A 25,104-nucleotide genomic window follows, 5' to 3' on the forward strand; every position below is an offset into this window, starting at 1 on the left:
TTGAGCTGCACGAGTCAACGCACAAAACAAAACAAAACACACGAGGAGATGAGTCGTGGAACGCACACGCAAACGCACACGCACCACCGCACACGCACACGACATGTGAGCGAGATATGAGTGGAGCGGTACATTCGCCCTCGAGGGTGGCGTTCTGGCAGCGCTGCATGGCGGCTTCGGCCTGCTGCCGGGTGGCAAAGTGGACGAAGGCGTGGCCGAGCACGGCCCGTGTGGTGACGTCGAGGGGGATGACCACCTTCTCGCAGCCGTCGCCGAAGAAGGCCTTCATGGCTTCGGCGTTGGTCGTGGGCGACACGCCGCGCACGAACAGCGACTTGACGCGCGCGAGCATGTCCTCCTCCTGCGTGCGCGGCTCGGCCATGTGGACGTTGAGGTAGAGCCCGAACACGGGCGTTGACTGGAGCAGCCGCATGCCCTGCACGGCGCACTTGTGGTCCTTGAAGGTGGCCCACCCGTAGCCCTTCGACTCGCCCTCGAGGGTCGTGCACAGCTTGAACTTGGTCACCTCATACGTCTACCTCCGCCGCCGACGCCGGTCAGCTTCAGCTTCAGCCACACGACACACGCACTCACACTCACACACGACACACGACACACACGCGGTGGTGAAGAGGGGAATGGTCGAACCGTGGTGGCCTCCTGGAGCGCGAGCCGGACGTCGTCTTCGGAGAGGCCGCGCGGGATGTTGCCCACGTAGAGCACGTTCTTGGGATCGGCTCGCACCACCTTCACCGTTTGTCTGTGTGTTCATCGCACGAACGGTTGGAGGAGGAGGAGCGCAGAGAGTTGGCTCGGCTGGGGGACGAGAGCGAAAGCGAAAGCGAGAGAGAACGAAAAGCGGAGGGAGAACGTACACCCGGGCCGACACGGCATCTCGAAACGATGGCAGGACGGCCATGTCGAGAGCGGCGTGGACCGCGTCCAACGTCGCGAACTTTACAAACCCAAACCCTGCAGAATATTCAAATAAAAATATAAATAATAGATGAATAAATAATCAACAAGATCAAGGTTAAATTGGGAGGAGAAGAATGAAGACAGGGGGTGTCCAGACCTTTGGTTTCGCCGGTGAATTTGTTCTTCACGACGAGAGCATCTGTGACCTGTCCCGCCGATGAGAAGGCATCTTTGAGCTCCTGATCTGTTACGCCTCGCGCGATGTCGGACACGAAGATGCCGTACTCGAGAGGCGGCTCGTCCCCCACGTCGTATTGGACCCTTTGCTGCTGGTGGTGGTGCTGGTGCTGGAAGCCGTCGCGATTGCCACCTCCGCCGGTGCCATTGCCGGCACTGTGGCCACCATTGGGGTCAGACGGCCAAGGAGCGTTCTCTTGCATCTGACTTCTTCAACGGCACCGTTGTGCTGCCACCTCTTGAGCACCACCTCTCCAACGATAGATAGATGGCCAGCAATGGCCAATCTTGCTTTTTGCTGATTAATCGAATTGGAGAGAAATAGAAGGAAAATGGTGATATGTCGACAGGAAAACACTTTTTTTGTTGGTTTTTGAATTCTCCGCAAACGCAGCGAAGTCGCGACCCCACAGACGCGAGCCTGCCAGCAGCGCATCACATCCCATCTCCCAGCCAACGCTTCCCCGCCCCAAAACCATCCAACACAACTCGAACCAACAGCCGCGGCCCACACTTACTCAGTTTTGCCCACCGAAGCGACCCCAACAATTAATTATCCACGCAACAATAATGTCGTACGATTCAGACAGATCGGATGGCGAGGATGAACTCCTTTGCCCACTTTGCATGGACGAACTGGACGTAGGCGATCGCAACTTCAAGCCCTGTCAGTGCGGCTACCAGGTAGACCACCCCCTCCCAGCTGCCCTCGATGCGGCCCTCTTTTTAATCTTTTTTTTCACCTCTGGGTTCTGTCGCGCAGATGTGCCGCTTTTGCTGGCATGAGGTAAAAGAAAATTTGAATGGCAAATGCCCTGCCTGTCGCCAAACCTACGAAGAGGAGAACTACACCTTCACCCCTCCCAACGCTGAAGAGTGCGCCATCTTTCCTGCCTCCCCCCCTTGCGTGTCTGCCCCTGCATTTCTTCTAATTTTCTTCATTCCTTCGCATATACTCGTAATGATGGCAGAATCGCGCAACAGCTTGCCAGGAAGAAGGAGAAGGAGAAGAAGCGAAAGAAGGAGGACAAGGTTAGCAGGAAGAATCTTGCGAATGTTCGAGTCATTCAGAAGAATCTCGTTTACATCACCAATCTTGCCCTCAGCGTTGCCAAGGAAGAGGTACCCTCTCCCCTCCCTGCCCTTCATCACTTCTCCACTGCCTTTAACTCCTCTTCTTGCCTCGCATTTTCTTCTCTTCTCTACCCCCCCCCAAACACCCAACGCTGCCATTTCATCTTACGCTGCCTTTTAATGTGCGCAGATCCTTCGCAAGCCGGAGTACTTTGGGCAGTATGGCAAGATCCAGAAGGTCGTTGTAAATAAGAACAACCTCTACAACATAAGCTCGCCGGGCGGACCCAGCGTCAGTGCGTATGTTACCTACTTCCGTCCGCCAGACGCCCTGACGGCGATCAAGGCGGTGGATGGTGCGTGGCTCGGCGGACGAACCCTCAGGTAAGAAAAATCTCTCCGCTCTCCCGCCACGTTCATATCTTTCTTCTTTCAATTCACAGCACAAATTTGCGCTGTTTTCAACATGTTGCGCTCCGGAGACGTAAATCAATCAAACAAACGGTTTTATTTGTTATGCCTGTGGCCGGCACGTCGCTGCGCTTGCTCCTCCTCGAGCAAGCCCACCACGTTAAACTGTAGCGCGCGGAGCTGCGAGAGCGACGCTGACACCTCCACCCTTTGTGGCATCTCTCGTCCATGTTGCAGGGCGTCATTTGGCACGACCAAGTACTGCACCTACTTCCTCAAGCACATACCGTGTACCAATCCCGATTGCATGTACCTGCACGAGCTGGGCGACGAAGCTGTCAGCTTTACCAAGGAGGAGATGGCCGTTGGGTGCGACACATACCCCTACCTCCCCACCATGGACCCTCATGTCGCGATCTCACCCTGCATTCTCAACGTTGCACCAACCACCACAGTAAGAGCAGTTTCCACAACAAGATCCATCCATCGCAGCTCGAAGGGTATGCGCTCGCTCGCCGCCGCTGCCGCTGCCGCTAATATTCGCCAAATCTCTGGCCTTTTCACGAACAAGTGCACTTCTCTCGTTTTCTCTTCTCTCTTCCCTTTTCTCTTCTCTCTTTTCTGTATCGACGTCGAGCAGGAAGGTCGGGTTGCCGCCACCGCCAGGTCTGGACGCGGCCGACGACGAGGGATCGTCCCCGGCCAACGGGCACCCGCCATCCAGCAACAAGCCGCCACCATCTGCCGCGCGCGAGATCGGAAGCGCCGATTCCGATGCTGCCCACAAGGACAGCAATGGCAGCGATGCCCAAGCCAAAGGTTTGTGTGTTGTGTGTGTCGTGTGTCCCGTGTGTGTTGCGCTGTGGGTGATGCTCACCGCCGTGGTCGTGGTATGCGCAGACCCAACAGGAGGGAGCAAGCAGGTGAAGCCGGCGTGGAGCAAGATCCCGACTGCGCCCACGGCGCCTGCCGTGCGGATCAACTGCAACGAGTGGCCCACCCCCAACGCCACCCCGACGCCACCGCCGCCCCCGGTCAAAGCCAAGCCGTCGGTCAACCCGCTCTCCCGATCCGAGGACAAGGCGGCCACCGTCTCCCAGTCCGTCCTCCCGCCCACCGCTTCCTGGTACGCGTCGTCATTCCATGCATTCGTTGAATATTTGAGAAAGAGTGGATATTGTTCGGAATGCTGACGTGTCGCGTGATGTGTACTTTGCAGGGCGTCGAAAGCCAACACGGCGACCGCTGTGGGTGCGGCGGGCGGTGCCAGCAAGCTGAAGCAATCCGCGCCAGTTCTGTCGACACGAGAGCCAAGCGATGTCGACAGTACGCCGCCGGCGGTGTCCACGGCCGACGCCGACACGGACAAGGACGCCGAGAGGGAGAAGGAGGAGAAGCGGAGCAACAAGGCCAAGCAAAAGGAGGAGAAGAGGGACAAGGAGAAGGAGACCAAGTCGACGACGACGCCAGAGAAGAAGGACACCAAGGCCAACAAGGAGAAGAAGGCCGAAGTGGCGGACGTCGGCGGCGACACAGCAAAGGAAAAGGAGCAGGAGAAGGAGAAGGAAGTCACACCCAGCACGGCCAAGACGAAGGAAGCCAAGAAGAAGGGAGCTGCCAAGGTACGCTTCTTCAAGGCACCCACTGTGTGTTGTGTGTGTCGCTGTTCTCACGCACTCGGTGCCTACGTCAGACGGAAGTCGCTGGCGCGGATGCCCCGGAGGCCCAACCCGCCAAGGCCGCCAAGGAAGCCGAGCGACAGCGACAAAAGGAAATGGAAAGGGAAAAGGAACAGCAGCAACGAGAAAAGGAACAGCTGCAGCTGCAGCAACAGCGCGAGCGAGAGCAGAAGGAGCGGGAACTCCGAGAACAGCGGGAGAAGGAGGAGAAGGAAAAGGAGAGAAAGGAAAAGGAAAAGGAGAGCAGGCAGGGCAAGGGCAAGGGCAACAAGGCCAAGTCGGACGCAGCTGCGGACGGCGGCGAGCAGGAGGGAGGCACCTCGCTCACGACCTCCTCGTCGGCAGTCGCCCCGACCGCCGCCGCGGTGTCGTCAGCGGCGCAGGCCAAGAAGGCGCGCACCACGGCGCCACGCAAGAACAAGAAGGACAACAAGTTCGTCATCATCGAGCCCACCTACGTCACGCCCACGCCCTCGGCCGATAAGGACGGCGCCGATTCGGGCGACAGCAACAAGCGGAAGGACAAGAAGGGCGGCAACAACGCCAACAACAAGCGCGCCAATGCCGCCGCTGCCGCTGCCGCCTCTGGTGGCTCGCAAGCCGCGACGCAACAGACAAGCCCTGGCGGTTCGCCCGGCATGCCGCCAGGCCTGTCAGCGTCATCGACGGGCCTGCCCACCAAGTCGCCCACCACCGCGCTGCTCCATCCGCTCTCGCTGTCGACGTCCGCGGTGCCGTCGACACGCCTGCCGCCAGGCTTCGCTCCGCCGCCCGGCTTTGCCGGTGCCGGTGCCGGTGCCACGCCAGCAACGACTGGCTCCGGCTCGGGTCTGGTCCGTCCGTCGTCGCCACCGTCGGTGTGGGACGAGCTCGTGGAGGACGACGACGAAGAGCTCCTCCGCAGCGTGCTCCCCGCCGCGGCTCGGCTCCACCAGTCCGCCAGCGCGCTGCTGACGTCATCACACAACACAAAGGCCGCCTCCGAGACGGAGCCCGGCGGCGCCCCGGCGCTCTCCGTCAATCGGATCAGTCCTCGGGTGTCGACCGATAACTGGGAGAGCGTGGTGTCGACGCCGGCCAGCGTGCGCTCGAGCGCAAGCGACAACGAGAGCGATGCCGAGGACCACGACGACGATGTCGAGGACTCGTTCGACCCGTGGGCCGAGCTCGGGCTCGAGGACCTCATCACGCAGAGCAACATCGAATTCGAGGACGACGACGAGGAGGACGACGACGAGGAGGACGCCGAGGAGGAAGACGAAGGGGAGAACGAGGAGAACCGCGACGACGAGGGGACCACCAGCCCCGCGCCCGTGCCCAGCAGCCAATCGGCCTGGGGCGTCGGCTCCGCAGTCGTCAAAACCGACAGGTACGCGCGTTTCCATTCATGTCCTGTGTGTCGTGTCGTTGGTCGTGTCGTCTTTGCTCACCCGGCGCCTTTTGTGTTTGTGCAGCGCCCAATCGCCTCGTGTAGTGAGGAGCGGCAGCGGCGTGGTGACGCCGCCGGGCTTCTGGGGCATGCCTTCGGCCGAGGATCGCGCGCCGGCCGCTGCCGCCGCCGCCGGCAAATCCTCGGTGGCGCCGGTGTCTACCGAGCGTTCGCGCTCGCGCTTCGGCTTCGCCATGGAGGAGAGCGAGGAGGGCGACGACCACCCGCCCCACCACCAGCACCGCAGACGCGGTGACGGCGACGAGGGCGAGGGTCAGCGCATCGACAACATGTCCGCCCAAGGTGCGCCATCCTTGCTCGCCTCAGGCCCTGTTGTGTCTATGTGCTCACGAGACACGACACGACACGACACACAGCTCTGCTTGGCGGTCCTGCGTCCGGTGGCAGCAGCAGCAGCAGCACGCCGAGCGCGGGCCTGTTGGCGACGCCCCCTCTGGGCAACATCACCGTGGCGGAGTACATGCGACGCCAACAGATGGCCTCCCTCGCCGGGATGCCCCTCCCGCCCGGCGCCTACGCCGCCGGCGGAATGCCGCCCGGCCCGCCCCCGCCGCTGGGCTACGGCACCCCTGTCCCCGGCGCCGGCGTACCGCCTCCGCAGATGGTGCACCACGCCGGCCAGCAGCCCGCCCAGGCACCGTCGACGTCACAGCAGCAGCAGCTGCCACAGGCCCAACCTCAGCCGCAGCAGTCGCATCGGAAGGAGCCGCCGGTGGCCGACTCGGTGCGGGAAGCCTTCCGCGCGCTGTTCCCGGCCACGGTCAACATCAGCTTCGCGCCGGTCGGCCCGTCGCCGCCGTCGTCGGGCGGGGCCGGCCCGCAGCCGCCCGTGCCCGTGCCCGTGCCCGGCCTCCCTGCGCACGTCCCCTTCCGCGACCAAGGTACGCATTTTTGCCCACATCTGTGCGTGTGCGGTGGTGTGCGGTTTGTTGACTGGCGTTCTTCGTGATCACGCGTGCGTGCGGTCTGCAGGGAACTGGGGCGCGCCGATGGGTGTGTACGGTGCGCCGCATCACAAGCAGTCGATGTCGCCCATCTTCAACCCGTCGTCTCCGTGGGGTCCGCCCACGATGGTGCCCCAGCCGCAGCCCCAGCAGCAGAAGGCGCCCCAGGGCTTCCCGCCCAACGGCAAGAGCGCCGGAGGGGTGTGGGGTCCGCCCGGCATGCAGCAGCAGCAGCAGCAGCAGCAGCAGCAGGACTCCTTCCTCCTCCAGCAGCAGCAGCAGCAGCAGATGGCCATGGTACTACTCACCCACGCTAGCCGCTACATTGATGGCATTTTTCTCATTCCTCATTTTTGAAATGGGTAGCAGCAGGCGTTGGCCAAGCAGCAGGAGGCCCAGATGCAGCAGCAGCAGCAGCAGCGTAAGGGCCAGCAGCAGCAGAATCTTCCGCTGAAGGATCCCTCGGGCAAGCAGCAGCAGCCGGTGCCCATGTCCTACGCCCAGCAGGCCAAGAAGTCGTCGACCTCGTCCACTTCGTCGTCGTCTTCAAACTCCTCCCCACCCATCGGCCAGCAGCCCCACCCGCAGCATCTCCACCACCACCAGCAGCAGCTCCACCATCAGCAGCAACAGCAGCAGCACCACCTTCAGCAGCAGCTCCAGCAGCAGCGAATCAACACACCGGCGCCCGGCTATCCCGCGGGCGCCGGCAGTGGCCCGCAGAGCACCAAGGCCGCCGGTGCCGCCGCGCGAAAGCCCAGCGGACAGCCCAACGGCACCCAACCGACGGCGCCTCTCTCGGGCGGCGGCGGTCCGTTCCACGACCCGGCGATCATGGGCCAGGGCATCGCGTTCGACATGCGATCCATGAGCGAGAGCGCCTGGGCCGGGGCCTACGCGCGCGCGTTCCCGATGGCGCCCCCGGGCATGGCCCCCGGCGGCGGTCCGCCCATGGTGGGCCAGATGCCGCCCGGCCTTGCCGGCGGCGCCGGTGCCGGTATGGGACCCAACCCGCGGGCCGGCGTCACGCCACCGGGTGCGGGCATGCCCCTCATGGCCCCACCGGGCTTCAATTTTGCCGCCTCGGCCGCCTCCCAGCACCAGGCCCTCCTGCAGCATCAGTACCACCAGCAACAGGTGCGTTCATCATCATCATCATCATCATCATCATCATCATCATCATCATCATCATCATCATCATCATCATCATCGGTGTGTAGTTGTGGTGGTGGCTCATGACTGATGATAGTTTGTGGTGGTGTTGTGAGAGTAGCAGGCGGCACTGTACCAGAACGGAGGGATGGATGTGGTGCACGGCAAGCGGGTGACACCAGAACATCAGCAGCACCTTCAGCAACAGCAGCAGCACCTTCACCTTCAGCAGCAGCTGCACCAGCAGCAACAGCAGCAGGCCGAACAGGCCCGACGAAACAATGCCCAGGCCGGCCGACACCCTCGTGCCACCAAGCAAAACTGAGAACACACACCAACAACACATTCACAAACTCGACACAATACACAGAGCCTTTCACACAGCACGATGCGTCATTATCATCATCTTTCTTCGTGCGAGTGTTACACTCCACTGGCCTCGCTTAGACGTGGAGCTGGGCGGCGGTCTTGTGGTCAAAGTCGCGGAGGAGGTGAGCGTCGCGGGCAAGGACTGGATCGACCTCGTCGCGCACGAACTCCTCGACCTGCTGCGGCGCACGGCCGACGAACTTGGCCGGGTCGAGCATGTCGTCGATCTTGTGTCGCACGGCGGCAAAGTGCGGGTCGTTGCGGATGCGCTCGATGAGGTCGTTGTCGAGGCCCTGCTCCTTGACCAACCGCCCGGCCTCCATCGAGTGCTCACGGATCGACTCGTGGAGGGCCTGGCGGTCGCCGCCGGCCTTGACCGCTGCCATGAGGATGTTCTCCGTCGCCATGAACGGGAGCTCGGCGTCGATGTGCTTCTTGATCACCAGCGGCCACACCTGGAGGCCGTCGACGACGTTGCAGGCGACGCGCAGAATGACGTCGGTGGCGAGGAAGGCCTCGGGCAGGGACAGTCGGCGGTTGGCAGAGTCGTCGAGGGTGCGCTCGAACCACTGATTGGCGTGCGTGTGCGCCGCGTTGTCCGTCAGCGAGATCACGTACCGAGCCAGCCCGCAGATCCGCTCACTGCGCAGGCACGCACACGACCGCACACGCACGGTGAGGTGAAGGGCGGGTTGGCAAGAGAGGAGGCGAAGGTACGCAGTACCAGCGCATGGGGTTGCGCTTGTAGGCCATGGCGCTGGAGCCGATCTGCTTGCTCTCGAAGGGCTCCTCGATCTCCTTCAGGTTCATCAGCAGCCGGATGTCCACCGCCATCTTGTTCAGCGATTGGGCCACCGCCGAGAGCGAGCTCAGCACCTGCACCGCAAGGGCGCATCTGTCTTGTGAGTCGTACCACCCACAGTGCGTGTGCGTGTGCGTGTGCGTGTGCGGTATGTACCTGATAGTCGATCTTGCGGGTGTAGGTCTGACCGGACACGCCCAGCGACTTGTTGAAGCCCATCATCTCCGTCACGCGACGGTCCAGCTCTCGCACTTTGTTGTGATCGCCGTTGAAGAGCTCCAAAAATGACGCCTGCGTGCCGGTCGTGCCCTTGACGCCGAGGAACGGCAGACGATTGGCGCGCTCGCTCAGCTGCTCGTAGTCGAACAGGAGGTCCTGCAGCCACAGCGTCGCTCGCTTGCCCACACTACGACACACACACACACACACACACACACACACACACACACACACACACACACACGACACGACACGCATGCGCACAGCACGACACGAACACAGCTTTCAGGGGTGGAAACGACGGGCGGGCGAGAGAGTGGCCGCGTGGTGTGGGTACGTGACAAGCTGGGCGGGCTGGTAGTGGGTGAACCCGAGGGTGGGGAGGTCCTTGTAGCGGAGGGAGACCTCGCGGAGGTGCTGCATCAGCTGCAGCATGTGCTGCTGCACGATACGCAGCCCGTCCCGCAGCTGAATCAGATCTGTACTCTCGCAACGCCCGCGTCAGTTCACGCCCAGGCCGTGTGCGATGGTGCATGCGTGTGCGTGTGCGTACCGGTATTGTCGGTGACGTAGCAAGAGGTAGCGCCAAGGTGGATGATGGGCATGGCCGTGGGGCACACGGTGCCGAAGGCGTGGATGTGAGACATAACGTCGTGCCGCACCTCCTTCTCCTTCTTCTCAGCCGCTGCGAAGTCGATGTCGTCCAGGTGCGCGCGCATCTCCGCCAGCTGCTTCTCCGTGATCGGCAGACCCTGGTGGTGTAGTCTCGGGTGAGCAACGCCACAAACCGCGCTACAAAAGGTGCCTTGCCTTGGCAGAAAGATGAACGGGCGTGCACGTACGAGTTCCTTCTGGGCCTCGGCGAGGGCGAGCCACAGGCGGCGCCAGGTGGAGAACTTCTTCTGCGGGGACCAGTTGCCACTCATGGCCCGACTGGCGTAGCGGCTTACGAGGGGATTCTCAAACACTGTGCAGAACAAAATGTGATTCGAGTAGCGGGATTTATCGATGAATGGTATTGTGGTGGCGGTCGATGAGAGGTACCATCACGGTGGGAAGAAGTGGCGAGAGGCCGGGCGGTGGCCAGGAGCAGGGACTCACCACCGGCTTGCCGAAGCAGGAGTCGGGATGCCGAGGAGGCGCCGACGAGACCCGACCTCATGGTGCTGGCAGAGCCAAGAGGCCACGCGCACTTGGTCACCACGCCTGCACGCTTCATGCTACGCTGCCTCTAATCTCTTCGAAATGCGAAAACGAAGACAAAAGGAAATCATTTCTTTATTCTGTTTTTCAGCTCTGCGCCAGTATTGAGCGCACCTTCAACGCAGAGCACAAGCCTTCTTGTGAACCTTGAAAAAGCATGCGTGCTTTCTTCGGCAGCACCTCTCCATCGGCGGCGCGTTGTGCCGTGGGCCAGGTACCAACAATGCTGCCCATTTTTGTTAATTTCAACAAATCATTTGCACTCATCCCAAAGGGAATTTCTAATGACTGGCTTTCATCCTCTTAACACAAGGGATCCATTCGTTCTTTCTCACTGGCCGCCAATGGTACCTGGTCCTTCGGTACGAGCAACCTTTCATTTATTAATTTCTCAATGCCATGCACCATTTTGTTTGCCATTGCGTCGCAAGATGCCTTCCGCTTGCCATCGTTCACACCGCTATTTATCTCTTTATTTTTAATCCTCGATTCCAGGAAATTAGCAACATCTCGCATGCTCACACCATTTCCTTTCCATTCTTTTGGGCCTCACAAGCCGGCCGCACCGCTGTGCTGAGCCGCAACCTGGCCGCGAGAAACTACTCGACCGCCACCTCCACCACCACCACCGAGGAGGCCGCCCCGGCAGCTGCGGTCGCCACCCCGGCCGCCGAGGCCGTGGAGAAGCCCAAGGTCGAGGAGCCGAAGCCCGCCACGCCCAAGGTCGAGAAAAAAGGTCTCCCCTTCCGACCATGGCATCCATGGAATGTGATCGCTAACATGTGTCGTGTGTCGTGTGCGTGTTGTGTGCGCATCAGGTAATATCTCGCGGGTGGCGGCCGAGCAGGTGATCGCCGTGATGGGCGGCCAGTGGGGCGATGAGGGCAAGGGCAAGCTGGTCGACGTCCTCGGCGCCAACTTTGACATCATCGCACGCTGCGCCGGCGGCTCCAACGCCGGTATACCAGGCCCCTTACTCTTACGCTCCTGTGACCACCGACACTCACTGTTGTGACGCTGTGTGTGTGCCGTGTGTGCCGTGTGTTGTGTGTGGTCCGCAGGACACACTGTGATCGTGGAGGGGAAGAAGTACGCGTTCCATCTGCTGCCGTCGGGCATCCTGCACGAGCGCCCCGTGTGCCTGATCGGCAACGGCACGGTGGTGCACGTGCCCACGCTCCTCAAGGAGCTCACGTCGCTCGATGAGAAGGGCGTCAACTACAAGGGACGCGTCAAGCTCTCCGACCGCGCCCACGTCGTGTTCGACTTCCACCAGCAGATCGACGCCTTCCTCGAAGACGCCGCCAAGAAGGTTCCCTCCCCCCCATCGCACCTCGCCTTTGCCACCGAACGAGGGCTGACACGCGTCACCGCACACGCACCACCGCACACGCATGACCGCACGCGGCAGGGCAACAAGGATGGGTCGATTGGCACGACACGCAAGGGCATCGGACCGGCGTACGGGGCCAAGATCGGTCGGGTGGGCATTCGCGTGGGCGACCTGCGCTTCCCCGACACGCTGCCGGAGAAGCTGACCAAGCTCGTCGAGTACTACCAGCGCTCGTTCCCGCTCGAGGTCAACCTCAACCACGAGATCGAGGCCTACAAGGCCTTCGCCCACAAGCTTCAGGTGCGCCGGTGTGTGTGGTGTGCGCGGTGGATTTAGGATGGAGTTGACTGACGACGTACGCACACGACACGACACGCAGCCGATGATCGTGGACAGCGTGCACTACATCAACAAAGCCTACGGCGAGGGCAAGCGCATCATGGTGGAGGGCGCCAATGCCACCATGCTCGACATCGACTTTGGCACGTGGCCCTACGTCACCTCCTCCAACGCCTCCATCGGCGGCGCCGTCACCGGTACACCGACCCCTCCCATCACACGCGTGCGGTCGTGTCGTGTCGTGTTGTGTTGGTTTTGCTCAATGCGTGCGGCGTGGAAACAGGTCTGGGTCTGGCGCCGAGCAAGATCGACGGCGTGATCGGTATCGTGAAGGCCTACACCACGCGCGTGGGCGCGGGTCCGTTCCCGACGGAGCTCAAGGACGACCTGGGCGAGAGCATCCGCAAAATCGGCCACGAGTTCGGCACCACCACCGGCCGGCCCCGTCGATGCGGTTGGCTCGACGCCTTTGCCATAAAGTACGCAACCGCCGCACAACCGCACACAACCACACACGCACTCACACTCTTCTGATGACAGATATGCGCACATGATCAACAACTTCACGCTGTTGAACCTGACCAAGCTGGACGTGCTGTCCGACCTTGATGAGATCAAGATCGCCACGTCGTACAAGTACAACGGAGGTACCACACACCACACACCACACACCACACACCACACACCACACACCACACACCACACACCACACACCACACACCACACACCACACACCACACACCACACACCACACACCACACACCACACACCACACACCACACACCACACACCACACACCACACACCACACACCACACACCACACACCACACACCACACACCACACACCACACACCACACACCACACACCACACACCACACACCACACACCACACACCACACACCACACACCACACACCACACACCACACACCACACACCACACACCACACACCACACACCACACACACACACCACACACCACACACACACACACACACACACACACACACACACACACACACACACACACACACACACACACCACACACCACACACCACACACCACACACCACACACCACACACCACACACCACACACCACACACATCACACCACACACCACACACCACACACATCACACACGTACTCTCGGACACGCACTGATGATTTTCTTTTCTTTTCTTCGTCGCTTTTTTCCCTCTCTTTTGTAGAGCACCTCGCATCGTATCCGTCCAACCTGGAGATCCTGGACCAGGTCGAGGTCGAGTACGAGACGCTGCCCGGCTGGAAGAAGGACGTCTCTGGCGTCAGGTTCGCTCTTCTCCCCCTCTCCCTCCTGCCTCCCTGCCTTGGCTTACCAACAACACCCGACACAACACACACAACACAACACGCGCGTACAAACGTACACTTGCAGGTACTTTGAGGATCTTCCCGCGGAGGCCCGCAAGTACGTCGAGCGAGTGGAGCAGCTCGTGGGCTGCCCGATCGGTTGGGTACGTCCGCTGAACGCGCACCATCACCACCGATCCCTGCACAATGATGTTGATGCCGATGATGATGTGTTGACGCGCGTCCCAATGGTGGTGGTGATGTGGCTTTGTGCCACAGGTGGGCGTGGGACCAGGTCGCGAGGCCATGGCCATCCGGAAGCCCAAGTAGATGATGAAGTGTAGAGCACCACCGTCAACCACACCGCACTCTTCATCCCACTGTTTACTCTTTTGTGCCTCTGCAGCTCCGTGCTGGAAAAATAAACGTAGGAGGAGGAAAATGATTCTTTTTGTCCATTCTTTTGGATGGATCCGCAAGAGCAGGAGCAGGGAGGAGACGATGAAGCACGCTTGGGCGTGTGTTTCGTGCACCCCTCGTGGTTTGGCGGACCTTTGGGTCCTCACAACGTGCTCGACTTCTTCAGCGCCTCCGACTTTTATGACAAGTCATGCAACAACGAGGTACCGTCATTCACGATTAGATTTAATGGCCAGATAAATAATTATAAATCATACAATATCAATTATTATTATTGATTGGGGAGGCAGTTGCTGCGCATGCAAGAGCGCGACATGTCGCTGCTGCGGGCCATGACTGGCCTCGAGTACGAGATCCGCTACGCCGACGAGGCGCAAGGTTTCCCTCCCCTCTACTTGCTTGGCCTTCTTGAGGGGTGGGCGTGCTGATGCATGCCATGGGGCGTGCACGCTACTCTTCCCACATCCAACATCAACAACAACATCCAACAAACTACCATCTACCACACCGTGCAGGGATCTTCTTGCTCTGCAAGCAGATCCGAGAGAGCCCCGACCTGGCGCACCCGCAAACCTACTACTACGTCATGCACGGCACAGTCTACCAGTGCCCCACCATCCAGCACGTGCTCACAGCCCGCATGGTACGTTATAATATATACGTTTTCATATATGCTGCAGCTCTGTGATTGATCGCGTTTGTTGGCGTGACGCCGGCATCGATGACGGCGACGACAGACGACGTGCTCGTACCACCTGGAGGAGGCCTTCCGCATGGTGAGCGCTGCGGTGCGGTTCGACCCCTCGACGGAGCCCAACTACTCCTACGACTTCACCGCCGCTACCGACGCCGCCCAGCCATCCGCCGACGAGGATCCCGATCGCCCAGAAGGTGCCCACCCACCACGCGACCTTGTCGTCATTTTTTTAATGTCTAATTTGGCGCATCGTGTCGCGTGTGTCGCGTGTGTCGTGTGTCGTGTGTCGTGTGTGTCTAATCTGCACCCACACAGACGATGCGGCGGTGCCGGAGAAGACGCAAGAGGAGCTCTATCGGCTGCAGCAGACGGCCGACCGGTCCTCGCGCATCCTCAATTCCATCGTGGGCCAGGTTCGCCCATTCCCCCCTCGCCCCAGACGCGGACGCAGCTGGTCCGGCACTCACCTCAGGTCTGTTTGTTTCGGCGGTTGGATGGGGGGGGGCACACAGTTTCCACTGCCGGGCGAGGTTGTACGACCACCACCGCCCGCAGCTGCTGGAGGTCGAGCGCAGGGCAAGCGACCAGGAGACACTGCGGGCACCAAGAAGCGACGTCTTGTCGATCTCTGATTTTGATGGCACATAAAACAAAACCAAAAGGTCGAGGTTGAAGATTTCCGCATGTGGAAGTCGTTTACTTGCTTCGTTTGGTGGCGGTGGCGGTGACGGTCGTGGTGGTGGTCGCCGCGCGGCCCTTGCGGCCCTTGGCCGGCCCGAGTCCCTTGACCTTGACCGAGGAAACGAGGTCGCTGAGCGAGGAATCGCTGAACGGACCCTTACTGTTGCCGCCGGCGACCGTCTTCGCCTCCGACGAGGCCGCACCACCGGCTTCGGCCCGCACGCGCGATCGCTCCACGAGGATCTTGTTGACGGTCTCGCTGTTCTTCTTGATCCTGCAGAGACGAGGCGACAAAAGCAACGCGTTGACGTCAACCATCAGCCGGCGGCGCATCACGTCGCGCGTGTGTGTGAAGCGGTGCAGGTGCATTCATGAATGGACGTACCTGGTGGGATCGATGGCAAACTCGGGTGAGGTGACGAGCTCGCGGAATCGCGGGTCCTTGAGGTCGAGGTCGGCGGCGGCCTTGGCCTCCTCCCGGGCCTTGGCCCGGCGCGCGCTGCGGCCCTTGGGCTTGCCGCCGGTGGCGTCGTCGGCGGTCCGCTTGTGGGCGGCCCTGTGGATGTCCTCGTCGAGGGTGAGCAGGGCCAGCTCGGCCTCCTGCCTGCGCTCCTCCTCCGTCTTCTTCCCGCCGCGCGCCTTCTTTTTGTTGCCGCCCCGCTTCCGCCGCTCGGCCTCCTCGTCCTCCGAATGGCGGTCGCCGTCGAACTCGCCCGCGCCCTCAAAGAAGTCCGAATCCTCGTCGCTCTCCTGTGGTTGTGGTTGTGGTGGTTGTGGTTGTTGCAATGCAACCAATAAACAGCATCGTCAGCCAAAGAATGAAAGAAAGAAATCGAGATTTGGGTTGGGGAATGTGTGTACGAGGGTCTTGGGGGCGGGCTCGCGCTTCCGCTTCCGCTTGAGGGCGTCGGGGTTGTCCTTGGCGTCGAGCAGGCCCTGCACCTTCTCGCTCAGGCCCGGCACGAACGTGATCTGCACCAATCGCAAGTGTCGTGAGGTGAGCGATGGTGGCGTGATCAGACACACACAAACACACACACGCACACAGACACACACACACGCACACGACACACGACACACGACACAGTAATAGAAGAGCACACTGGCGTGCGTACCTCCATGTCCTGCTGCTCCTCCTCGTCCTGGTCGAGGGCGCCCAGGAGGGCGCGGTACTTGTCGCGCCGCTTGGGGTCGATCTTCTCGTCGCTCTTCTTCTTGCTCTTCTTCTTCTGCGCGGCGGCGGCGGTCTCTTCGACGCCGGCGGGCGTCTCGAGCTCGAACACGAACTGGGGCTCGCCCTCGTCCTCGTCGTCGTCCAGGTCGGACTCGTCCGAATCCGACGCCAGGTAGGCCTTGAAGTCCGACATCTTCAGCTCCTCCGCCGACAGCTTGGCCCTGAACGCCGCCATTCATTCACCGCCGCCGCCGCCATCACACACATGGAAATTCAGAGTTAGTCAGTCGGTCAAGAGAGCAGCTGCTGCTGCTGCTGTTTGGTTGGGGGGGGAATGCCAAAAATGGGAGGGGGCAGGTATGCGCACTTTTGCATGACGCGGCGCCGGTGGGTGTCGTCGGCGTCCCACGTGAGCTCCACCTTGGAGTGCTGGAGGGCCGATGTGTAGTACGTGGGCGCCTCGTAGTTCGACGGAATCTCCCGCGCCGACTGTGCGCGTGTGTTCGACGTGTGTCGTGTCGGTGGTCGTGTCGTTGGTCGTGTGAGAAACTCGAGCAATCACGAATCATCGGGAGAGGGCGGGGGGGGGGCGGAACCTCGCGAGGCGGGAGGTCGAAGGTGACGTCGTCGGGGATGAAGGAGAGGTCGAGCACGTTGCTCGACCGCTCGAACTCGAGGCCGTCGCAGGCCTTGTAGATCTCCCCGGCCGTCGCCGGCGAGTCGCACTCCACCACCGCGTAGTAGTAGTCCAGCTTCTCCAGCTGCGCACCGCACACACCCACACAACACGACAACACACACGACACACGTGTTAGCCACCATGTGATGGGAGAGCGTGCGTGCGTGCGGTGCGTGTCGTGCGTGTCGTGCGTGGTACCTCGTATTGGCGGAGCTTCTCCTCGTCGATGTCGCCGGATTGGGCGCCGCGCGGGCGCCTGTTGTTGTTGTAGTGGTGGTGGTGGCTGCTGCTGCCCTTTTGGCGGAAGATGCTCTGCGGGCCGTGCTTGGCCTCCTCGTCGAGGCGCTGCTGGCCGAGGCGCGACGGGTAGACCGTGACGCCCAGGATGGCGCCCGTGGCCGGCACGAACGACTGGAGCAGGACCAGGATGTCCACCGCCCGCACCTTGTCCCAGTCGCACTTGCACACCGCCAGCCGACGCGTCTCCTCCCCCTCCTCCTCCCCCTCCTCCTCCTTCTCCGCTGCCTCGGGCTCGGCGGCGGCGGCGGCCTTCTTCTTCTTCGTTTTCTTCTGCGTCGCCGTCTTGGCGGCCGCTGCGGCCTTCTTGGCTGCCACCTTCTTCTTTGGCAGCTTCGGCTCCTCCTCTTCGTCGTGCACCACCTCCGCGTCGGCCTCGGTCGTGGCGTGCTCCTCTACTTCCACTTCTGCCTCTCCCTCTTGCCGCTGCTGCTGCTGCTGGGCCTCGTTGGCCTTTTCGAGGACGTCGGGGTCGAGCTCGTACACCCGGCGCAGCCGTTGCGCGGTGGACTCCTCGGCCTTCACGGGCCGGCCCAGCGGGTCCAACTCGACTGCAGCCAAAGTTGAACACATCAGTGTGTGGTTTTTATTTATTTTTTATTTATTTAGATCAAAATAAAAATGTAAATAAAAATCGCAACAAAAATGGAACGAAAGATTGGCCTGACTGAGATGAGCGTACAAGTCTCTGCAAAATCGGGATTGGTGAAGAGGTCCGCGAATCGGGAGTCCAGACGAACCTTGCCGCCTCGCCCTTCGCCCTTGCCGCCACGGCCCCATCTGGCATCATCGGCGGCGAAGCGGGCGCTGTCATCCTTCTTCGCCCCGGTGGCGTTACCTTTTCCTCCGCGCTTCCTCTTCGAATCGGCCATCACGAACTAGTCCTCGCTGCTCACCTCGATGTGCTGAACGGAACGCTAACCAAAGATGTGGGGCTGGACTCCGGAGATGGTAGTTTCTTTACCATTTATTTCTCCTTTTCCTAGAGAAACGGGAAAGCTTAGGGGAAAATTGCAGGAAACTCATTTTTGGTATCTACTCGCCCAACTTGCTGGAAGTCGTGGGTGTTGAAGAGAAGGTGCGAAATGAGGCAACAACCCTTTGTTTGTTTTGGGGTTCCCAACACAAGAGACGAGATCTCTACATCACTTGCTGGGGGGGGGGGTTAGGTAGGCAGGTAGGCAGGGTAGAGAAGAAGAAGAAGACGACTTAGAGGGTGTTGCGGAGGTAGGTCTCGTGGGCCGCGGGGGTGAGGCCGGCGAGGTCGTGGATCTGGGCGAGGGAGCGTGCGACCATGCCGGCGACCTTGGGGTCGGTGACGAGCGAGACGCCAAAGTCGACGGTCTTGCGGCGGAGCGGGTAGAACTCGTCGTCGGTGTGGTTGGGGAAGGTGACGACAAAGTCGACGTCCTTGTTCTGGACGTGGGCCATGGCCGAGCCCGAGTCGCCCTGGAGCGGGACGGTGGTGACGGGCACGCCCTCGCGGGCGAGGAGGTCGGCGCTCTCGGGGGTGGCGAGGAAGGTGTAGCCGGCGCGGTGGAGGTCCTTGGCCTGGAGGGCGAACTCGGGGGTGATGTTGGCGAAGAGGGCGGTCTTCCTCTCGGGCCACTTGAAGTTGGACGAGAGCACGGCCTTGAGGAAGGCCTCCTCGGGGGTCTTGCCGAAGCAGGCCACCTCGCCCGTGGAGGCCATCTCGACGCCCAGGATCGGGTCGGCGCCCAGGAGGCGCTGGAAGGAGAACATGGGCGCCTTGACGCCGTAGTGGGGCACCTTGTTGTGGCAGCGCGGGTCGACGGGCACGTCCTCGCCCATGAAGATGCGCGTGGCCGTGCGGAGGAAGTCGATGCCGAGCACCTTGGACACGAACGGGAAGGAGCGCGAGGCGCGCAGGTTGCACTCGATGACGAGCACCTCGTCGCCCTTGACCAGGTACTGGATGTTGACGGGGCCCGAGACCTGGAGCTCGCGGGTGATCTTCTCCGAGATGCTCTTGATCTGCGCCTGGATGTTGTCCGGAATGGAGATGGCCGGCAGCACCGACGTGGCGTCGCCCGAGTGCACGCCGGCGTCCTCGATGTGCTCCGAGATGGCCCAGTTGACCAGGGTGCCCTTGTTGGCCACGGCGTCGCACTCGACCTCGCGCGCGCCCGTGACAAACTTGGAGATGACCACCGGGTAGTCGGGCGACACGTCGACGGCGGCCGCGAGGAACTCCTCCATCTGCTGGTCGTTGTTGACGATCTTCATCGCCGCGCCCGAGAGCACGTACGACGGGCGCACCAGGCACGGGTAGCCCACCTTGCGCGCAAAGGCCTTGGCCTCGGCGAAGCTGCTCAGCTGGTTCCACTCGGGCTGCTTCACGTGGATCCGGTCCAGCAGCGCCGAGAACTGCGAGCGGTCCTCGGCCGCGTCGATCGACAGCGGGCTCGTGCCCAGGATCTTGACGCCGGCCTTGTGCAGCGCCAGCGCGATGTTCTGCGGCTGCTGCCCGCCCACCGACACCACCACGCCCGCGGGCTTCTCCCGGTCGTAGATGTCCAGCACGCGCTCGAGCGTGAGCTCCTCAAAGTAGAGCTTGTCCGACTCGTCGTAGTCGGTCGACACCGTCTCCGGGTTGTAGTTGACCATGATCGTCTTCTTGCCCAGGCGCCGCAGCTCGCGGATGCACTCCACGGCGCCGTAGTCGAACTCGACCGACGAGCCGATGCGGTACACGCCGCTGCCCAGCACCATCACCGCGCCGCCCTCCTGCTGCGTGTCGCTGTGCGTGCCGTTGTACGTCGTGTACAGGTAGTTGGTCTTGGCCGGGAACTCGGCCGCCAGCGTGTCGATCTGCTTCACCGCCGGGACCACGCCGTTGGCCTTCCTCAGCTCGCGCACCTCCATGTGGCCGCAGCCCAGGAACTCGCCCAGCTGCACGTCCGAGAAGCCCTGCTCCTTGGCATCCCGCAGCAGCTCCACGGGCAGCGTGTCCTTCTTGTAGGCGCGCACCGTCTTCTCCGTGTTGTGCAGCCGGTTGAGCTTGTCCAGGAACCAGTGGTCGATCTTGGTCAGGTCGTGCAGCTGCTGCACCGTGAAGCCACGCCTCAGCGCCGCCGACAGGGCAAAGATGCGCTGGCTCGTGGGCTCCGTCAGCTCCTGGTGGAGCGCCTCGTCCGACGCGGTCACCCACCTGCACAATTGTGTGTGAATAAATTGTGTTTGCACCAATCCATGGTGTGGTTAGCGTGTGTGTGATCAATGATTGGCCGGAAGAGAGTAAAAGAACAAAAAACGAAAAAGAAGAAGAAAGAACGAAAAAGAGCCCTCGGGAGAGGGAGAGGGAGAGGGAGAGGGGGGTGAGACAACACGTACTTCTTGGCCTCGAAGCCCTTGTTGCCGACGTCGACCATGCGGATGGCCTTCTGGAGGCCCTCCTCGAAGCAGCGGGCGATGGACATGACCTCGCCGACGGACTTCATGCTGGAGCCGATGCGCCAGTCGACGCGCGAGAACTTGCTCAGATCCCAGCGGGGCATCTTGACCACGAGGTAGTCGAGCGAGGGCTCGAAGCAGGCCGTCGTCTCCTTGGTGACGGCGTTCTTGAGGTCGGGCAGCTCGGCGCCGAGCGCGAGCTTGGCGGCGATGTAGGCCAGCGGGTAGCCGGTGGCCTTGCTGGCCAGGGCCGACGAGCGGGACAACCGGGCGTTCACCTCGATCACGGCGTAGTTCTCCGACTTGGGGTCCAAGCTGTACTGGATGTTGCACTCGCCCACGATGCCCAGGTGGCTCACCACCTTGATCGCCGCCGAGCGCAGCTTGTGGTACTCCTCGTTGCTCATCGTCTGCGAGGGAGCCACGACTGTGCCGTATGGCGCGGGGGGAGTTCGTCAGCAGTGCGTGTGCGAAAAAGAGAAAAACGAAGAAGAACGAGAAAAGGTACCGATCGACTCGCCGGTGTGGATGCCCATGGGGTCGAAGTTCTCCATGTTACAGACGGTGATGGCGTTGCCCTTGCTGTCGCGCACCACCTCGTACTCGACCTCCTTCCAGCCCTTCATGGACTTCTCGACGAGGACCTGCGGCGAGGAGCCCAGGGCCTTGACGACGATGCTCTCCAGCTCGCTGCATGGCGACGGCGACGATGACGAGAGAATGAAAAGTGAGAAGTTAAGCCAGCATGAGGTTAAGGGGGGGGGCATGGCGAGGCGAGACGAGGGGGTGGAGGAGGTACGCAGGGTTGTTGGCAAAGCCGGAGCCGAGGCCGCCGAGCGAGTAGGCGGAACGGACGATGACGGGGAACCCGATGTTGTTGGCAGCCGCATGGGCCTGGCCGAGGGTGTCGCAGGCGACGCTGGGTGCGCTGGGGATGTTGATCTCGTTCTGCAAATGAAAAACAAAACGCGTTCAGAACTCACCCGTCCGCACGTTGACGCAGCAGCAGCAGCCTACGACGACGCGATGACGACGACGACAACGACAACGACCGTACCAAACGCTGGGCGAAGAGCTCCCTGTCCTCGGTGTCGATGATGGACTTGACGGGGGTGCCCATCACCTTGACGCCGTACTTTTCGAGAACCTTGGTGTGGTAGAGGTGGACACCGCAGTTGAGGGCGGTCTGACCGCCGAACGAGAGGGCGATGCCGTCGGGGGACTCCTTCTTGATGACCTGCTCCACGAAGTAGGGCGTGACGGGGAGGAAGTAGACCGAGTCGGCGAGGCCCTTGGCCGTCTGGACCGTGGCGATGTTGGGGTTGATGAGCACCGTCTTGACGCCCTCCTCCTTGAAGGCCTTGATGGCCTGCGAGCCCGAGTAGTCGAACTCACCAGCCTTTTGTTGTGCCACGTCACCACATACGCGTCAGTCAGTCGGTCAGTCGGGTTGCGATTGATTGGCTGCAAAGCCGCGATTCACCATCATCAGATGAAGAAGAAGAAGAAGAAGAAGAAGAAGAAGAAGAAGGCGTACCTGGCCGATCTGAAGTCCGCCGGAGCCGAGCACGACGACCTTCTTGATGGGGTGGGAAGCGCGCAGGTTGGCCGACAACGAAACGGTCTTGTTGTCGGCAAAGTCCTTGACCTGGCCGAGGAACTTGTCGAAGAGGAACGCGGTATCGTAGGGGCCGCCCTTGGCCTCGGGGTGGAACTGCACCGAGCTGAAGGGCTTGTTGGTGCACAGGATGCCCTCGTTACTGCCGTCGGTGGCGTTGGTGAAGTAGGGCTTCCAGTTGTGGGGCAGCGAGGTGGGGTCCACCGCGAAGCCGTGGTTCTGGGGCGTGATGTAGGCCAGGTCGGTGATCTGGTCCACGACGGGCTGGTTCTGGCCACGGTTGCCGAAGGGCAGCTTGTAGGTCCTGCCACCGGCGGCGTGCGCGAGCAGCTGGTTGCCCAGGCAGATACCGAAAATGGGCTTGCCTGCAACAACAACAGCAACAGCACGCGTTGTGTGTGAGTCTCACGATGCCCCAGACCAACAATCAAATGAAAAGTGAAAGAAAAAGAATAAAAAGAAGAAGAAAAACGTGTGTGGTGCGTTACCGACGTCCATGGCCTGGCGGAGGTGCTCGATGGTGGCGGTGAGCTTGGAGGGGTCGCCGGGGCCGTTGGAGATGAAGAGGCCGTGGTACTCCTCCTGGAGCTCCTTGGTGTAGTCGTAGTTCCAGGGGACCACCTTCACGGTCGTGCCCTTGCCCACGAGGGACCTGATGATGTTGTGCTTCATGCCGCAGTCCACGGCGATGATCTTGAGCGGACCGTTGCCGTAGACCTTGGGCTCCTTGATGGAGACCTCGGCGACGAGGTTGCGCTCGTAGATGTTCTGCAGCGGGATGTCCCTGTCGAACACGATCTTGGCCGGCACGGCGCCCTCTGTCGTACATGGGCGACAGTCGCGTGCGCGCGCGCGTCAGAAGCGTCGACGTGGCAGACGTTCAATTCACTTCACTTCACTGTTTCCCCCCCCCGTGTCTGGACAGTGCGTACCGGAGCGGATCTTCTTGGTGACGGCGCGGGTGTCGATGCCCTCGATGGCGGGGATGCCCTCTCCCCGCAGCCACTCCTGGAGCGAGAAGTGGGCATTCCAGTGGCTGTAGGTCGAGCTGACCTCCTGCACCACCAGACCGGCCACCTGGTGCACCGCACACACACACGCGTGCAAGGGAAGAGAACAACAACAACAACAACCGTGAGTCACGACAAGCCCGACTCGACTCCTTCGCGTAGCGCCCACGTATAGTGGGGGTGTGGGGGGGGGTTGTAGCGTACCTGGATGTGCTCTGACTCGAAGAACTTGGCCAGGCCGAGCTCATCCCTGGTCGCGGGGTTGGGGACACCGTAGTTGCCGATGAGGGGGTAGGTGCACGTGAGGATCTGGCCTCGGTAGCTGGCTGGATGGGGGGAGAGAACGAGCAAAGTGAGTTTTCCTCCGCCCCTCCAACAACAACAACAACAACAACAACAACAACAACAACAACAACAACAACCACAACAACAACAACCACAAGTACAACAGCATAGAGCCACTTGGGTGTTTTCGAGGGGGGTTAACACGTACGGTCGGTCATGGACTCGGGGTAGCCCACCATGCCGGTGTTGAAGACGATCTCGCCGGCCACGGGGGCGCGCGCACCAAAGGACTTGCCCCGGAAGAAGGTTCCATCGCTGAGTACGAGGTAGGCCTGTGGGGGAAAAGGAGGAGGAGGAGGAGGAGGAGGAGAAACGGGGTCAGTGGGCCACAGGATCGTACTAGATACGATACAGTTCCTACACACCACACACTACACCGCAAGGGAGGGAAACAAGTTTCAAGAAAGTAGGAGTAGGAGTAGGAGTAGTAGTGGTTGTTGTTGTAGTAGTTGTAGTTAACGAGCGGGGTGTTCGTACATCCTCGCGCTCGACATCCTCCCGGCGGGTGCTCAAGGCGCGAAGGGGCACGCGACCCACTTCACGCAGGAGCGACGAGGGCGCCAGCGTGCTGCTGCGACCGGCCGCAGCCGCAGCGGTACGCGCGGCCAAGCGACCCTTACCCACACCAAAGCCTGGCGGAGCCGCAGGAAAAGAAAAGGCCGTCAGTCAGTCAACGCAAGAAAGAGCGAGTGTAGGAAGGATGTACTCCTAATGCTCATGGATGTTTGTAGCTGTGGTCTTCTTCGGTGTGTGTGTGGAGGCTTGTGTTCTACAAGCACGAGTGTAGAGTAAGAGCAGAAAGTGGACCTCCGGGAGTTGGACCAGAACCCAGCTTGCCCCCCCCCCTGATCCGAACGGGGGCCATGTTCTGGAACTTGGCACCTCCTCGCAGGGATCGAGGCAGCGCCACGTCGCCGATGGAGGTGGGATCACCTTCCCTTAAGGGTGATGTTCCGCCAAACGCGTGGCGCTGCCCCAATCCCTCACCCCCTTTTTTTGAAGACCGGTCGTTGGCCTTTGGGGGCGGCAAGACCACGCCAGCCTCCTGCCTTCTTCTCGCTCCCTCGCCCTCCGCACCTCTCACCCACCGCAGTCTACTTTGTAGATTCGAATTCAATCAATCTTCAACATGCGTCGTGCTACCGCCAGCTGTGTTCGAGCTCTCCCCCGTACCTCCGCCGCCGCATCCGGTAATTTCCCTCCTCCGCCACTTTTCTGGCCCGGGCTAACGCGCAACCGCTGGCCTCTATGTAACGCCATCGTGCGATGATGATGACGATACTGACGATGATGATGATGTTGATACTG

At 61.2% G+C, this 25,104-nt stretch overlaps 8 protein-coding genes across 8 annotated transcripts in view; 4 read left to right on the top strand and 4 right to left on the bottom strand.

Moving 5' to 3' along the window:
• The window catches only part of ACA1_182280 (RNA recognition motif domain containing protein), a gene marked incomplete at both ends in the record, with an annotated part of 2,154 nt that extends 796 nt beyond the window's left edge, over positions 1-1,358 (bottom strand). Inside the window, 4 exons of the mRNA XM_004345820.1 lie at positions 133-535; positions 649-760; positions 876-972; positions 1,076-1,358. Of these exons, the coding sequence (XP_004345870.1) occupies positions 133-535; positions 649-760; positions 876-972; positions 1,076-1,358 (895 nt within the window). The remainder of the gene's footprint in view (positions 1-132; positions 536-648; positions 761-875; positions 973-1,075) is intronic.
• A 424-nt stretch (positions 1,359-1,782) lies between these two features.
• ACA1_182290 (uncharacterized protein) lies at positions 1,783-2,617 on the top strand (the record flags this gene model as incomplete). The annotated part of the gene is made up of 4 exons (XM_004345821.1): positions 1,783-1,839; positions 1,919-2,031; positions 2,127-2,277; positions 2,420-2,617. The coding sequence occupies 4 exons, from the start codon at positions 1,783-1,785 to the stop codon at positions 2,615-2,617; spliced, it is 519 nt and encodes a 172-aa protein (XP_004345871.1).
• A 330-nt stretch (positions 2,618-2,947) lies between these two features.
• ACA1_182300 (uncharacterized protein) lies at positions 2,948-8,190 on the top strand (the record flags this gene model as incomplete). The annotated part of the gene is made up of 11 exons (XM_004345822.1): positions 2,948-3,009; positions 3,096-3,140; positions 3,281-3,459; positions 3,550-3,739; positions 3,860-4,262; positions 4,334-5,688; positions 5,774-6,051; positions 6,126-6,650; positions 6,742-7,010; positions 7,086-7,850; positions 7,990-8,190. 11 exons carry the CDS (start codon positions 2,948-2,950, stop codon positions 8,188-8,190), a joined length of 4,272 nt encoding a protein of 1,423 aa, XP_004345872.1.
• A 118-nt stretch (positions 8,191-8,308) lies between these two features.
• Positions 8,309-10,417, bottom strand: ACA1_182310 (Adenylosuccinate lyase 1, putative; the record flags this gene model as incomplete). The annotated part of the gene is made up of 7 exons (XM_004345823.1): positions 8,309-8,872; positions 8,952-9,110; positions 9,193-9,442; positions 9,593-9,734; positions 9,809-10,007; positions 10,098-10,222; positions 10,300-10,417. The coding sequence occupies 7 exons, from the start codon at positions 10,415-10,417 to the stop codon at positions 8,309-8,311; spliced, it is 1,557 nt and encodes a 518-aa protein (XP_004345873.1).
• A 198-nt stretch (positions 10,418-10,615) lies between these two features.
• On the top strand, positions 10,616-13,791 carry ACA1_182320 (adenylosuccinate synthase; the record flags this gene model as incomplete). The annotated part of the gene is made up of 11 exons (XM_004345824.1): positions 10,616-10,672; positions 10,954-11,194; positions 11,277-11,417; positions 11,520-11,770; positions 11,870-12,091; positions 12,171-12,327; positions 12,414-12,609; positions 12,671-12,777; positions 13,341-13,440; positions 13,547-13,625; positions 13,741-13,791. The coding sequence occupies 11 exons, from the start codon at positions 10,616-10,618 to the stop codon at positions 13,789-13,791; spliced, it is 1,602 nt and encodes a 533-aa protein (XP_004345874.1).
• A 137-nt stretch (positions 13,792-13,928) lies between these two features.
• On the top strand, positions 13,929-15,210 carry ACA1_182330 (MED6 mediator sub complex component protein; the record flags this gene model as incomplete). Its single annotated transcript, XM_004345825.1, has 6 exons — positions 13,929-14,084; positions 14,172-14,259; positions 14,397-14,524; positions 14,619-14,772; positions 14,894-14,991; positions 15,154-15,210. 6 exons carry the CDS (start codon positions 13,929-13,931, stop codon positions 15,208-15,210), a joined length of 681 nt encoding a protein of 226 aa, XP_004345875.1.
• Positions 15,211-15,274: 64 nt separating this feature from the next.
• ACA1_182340 (uncharacterized protein) lies at positions 15,275-18,281 on the bottom strand (the record flags this gene model as incomplete). Its single annotated transcript, XM_004345826.1, has 8 exons — positions 15,275-15,533; positions 15,645-16,009; positions 16,121-16,231; positions 16,375-16,654; positions 16,801-16,922; positions 17,030-17,194; positions 17,311-17,960; positions 18,092-18,281. 8 exons carry the CDS (start codon positions 18,279-18,281, stop codon positions 15,275-15,277), a joined length of 2,142 nt encoding a protein of 713 aa, XP_004345876.1.
• A 337-nt stretch (positions 18,282-18,618) lies between these two features.
• ACA1_182350 (carbamoylphosphate synthase, large subunit) lies at positions 18,619-24,426 on the bottom strand (the record flags this gene model as incomplete). Its single annotated transcript, XM_004345827.1, has 11 exons — positions 18,619-20,581; positions 20,764-21,250; positions 21,332-21,513; positions 21,623-21,771; positions 21,881-22,222; positions 22,361-22,806; positions 22,930-23,259; positions 23,374-23,518; positions 23,656-23,777; positions 23,945-24,068; positions 24,274-24,426. Coding segments are annotated over 11 exons (4,443 nt in total), but the record flags the coding sequence as incomplete, so codon positions are not given.
• Positions 24,427-25,104: the final 678 nt, after the last annotated feature.

Source organism: Acanthamoeba castellanii, assembly GCF_000313135.1.
Source record: "Acanthamoeba castellanii str. Neff unplaced genomic scaffold scf7180000084745, whole genome shotgun sequence".
Taxonomy (NCBI): domain Eukaryota; phylum Discosea; order Longamoebia; family Acanthamoebidae; genus Acanthamoeba; species Acanthamoeba castellanii.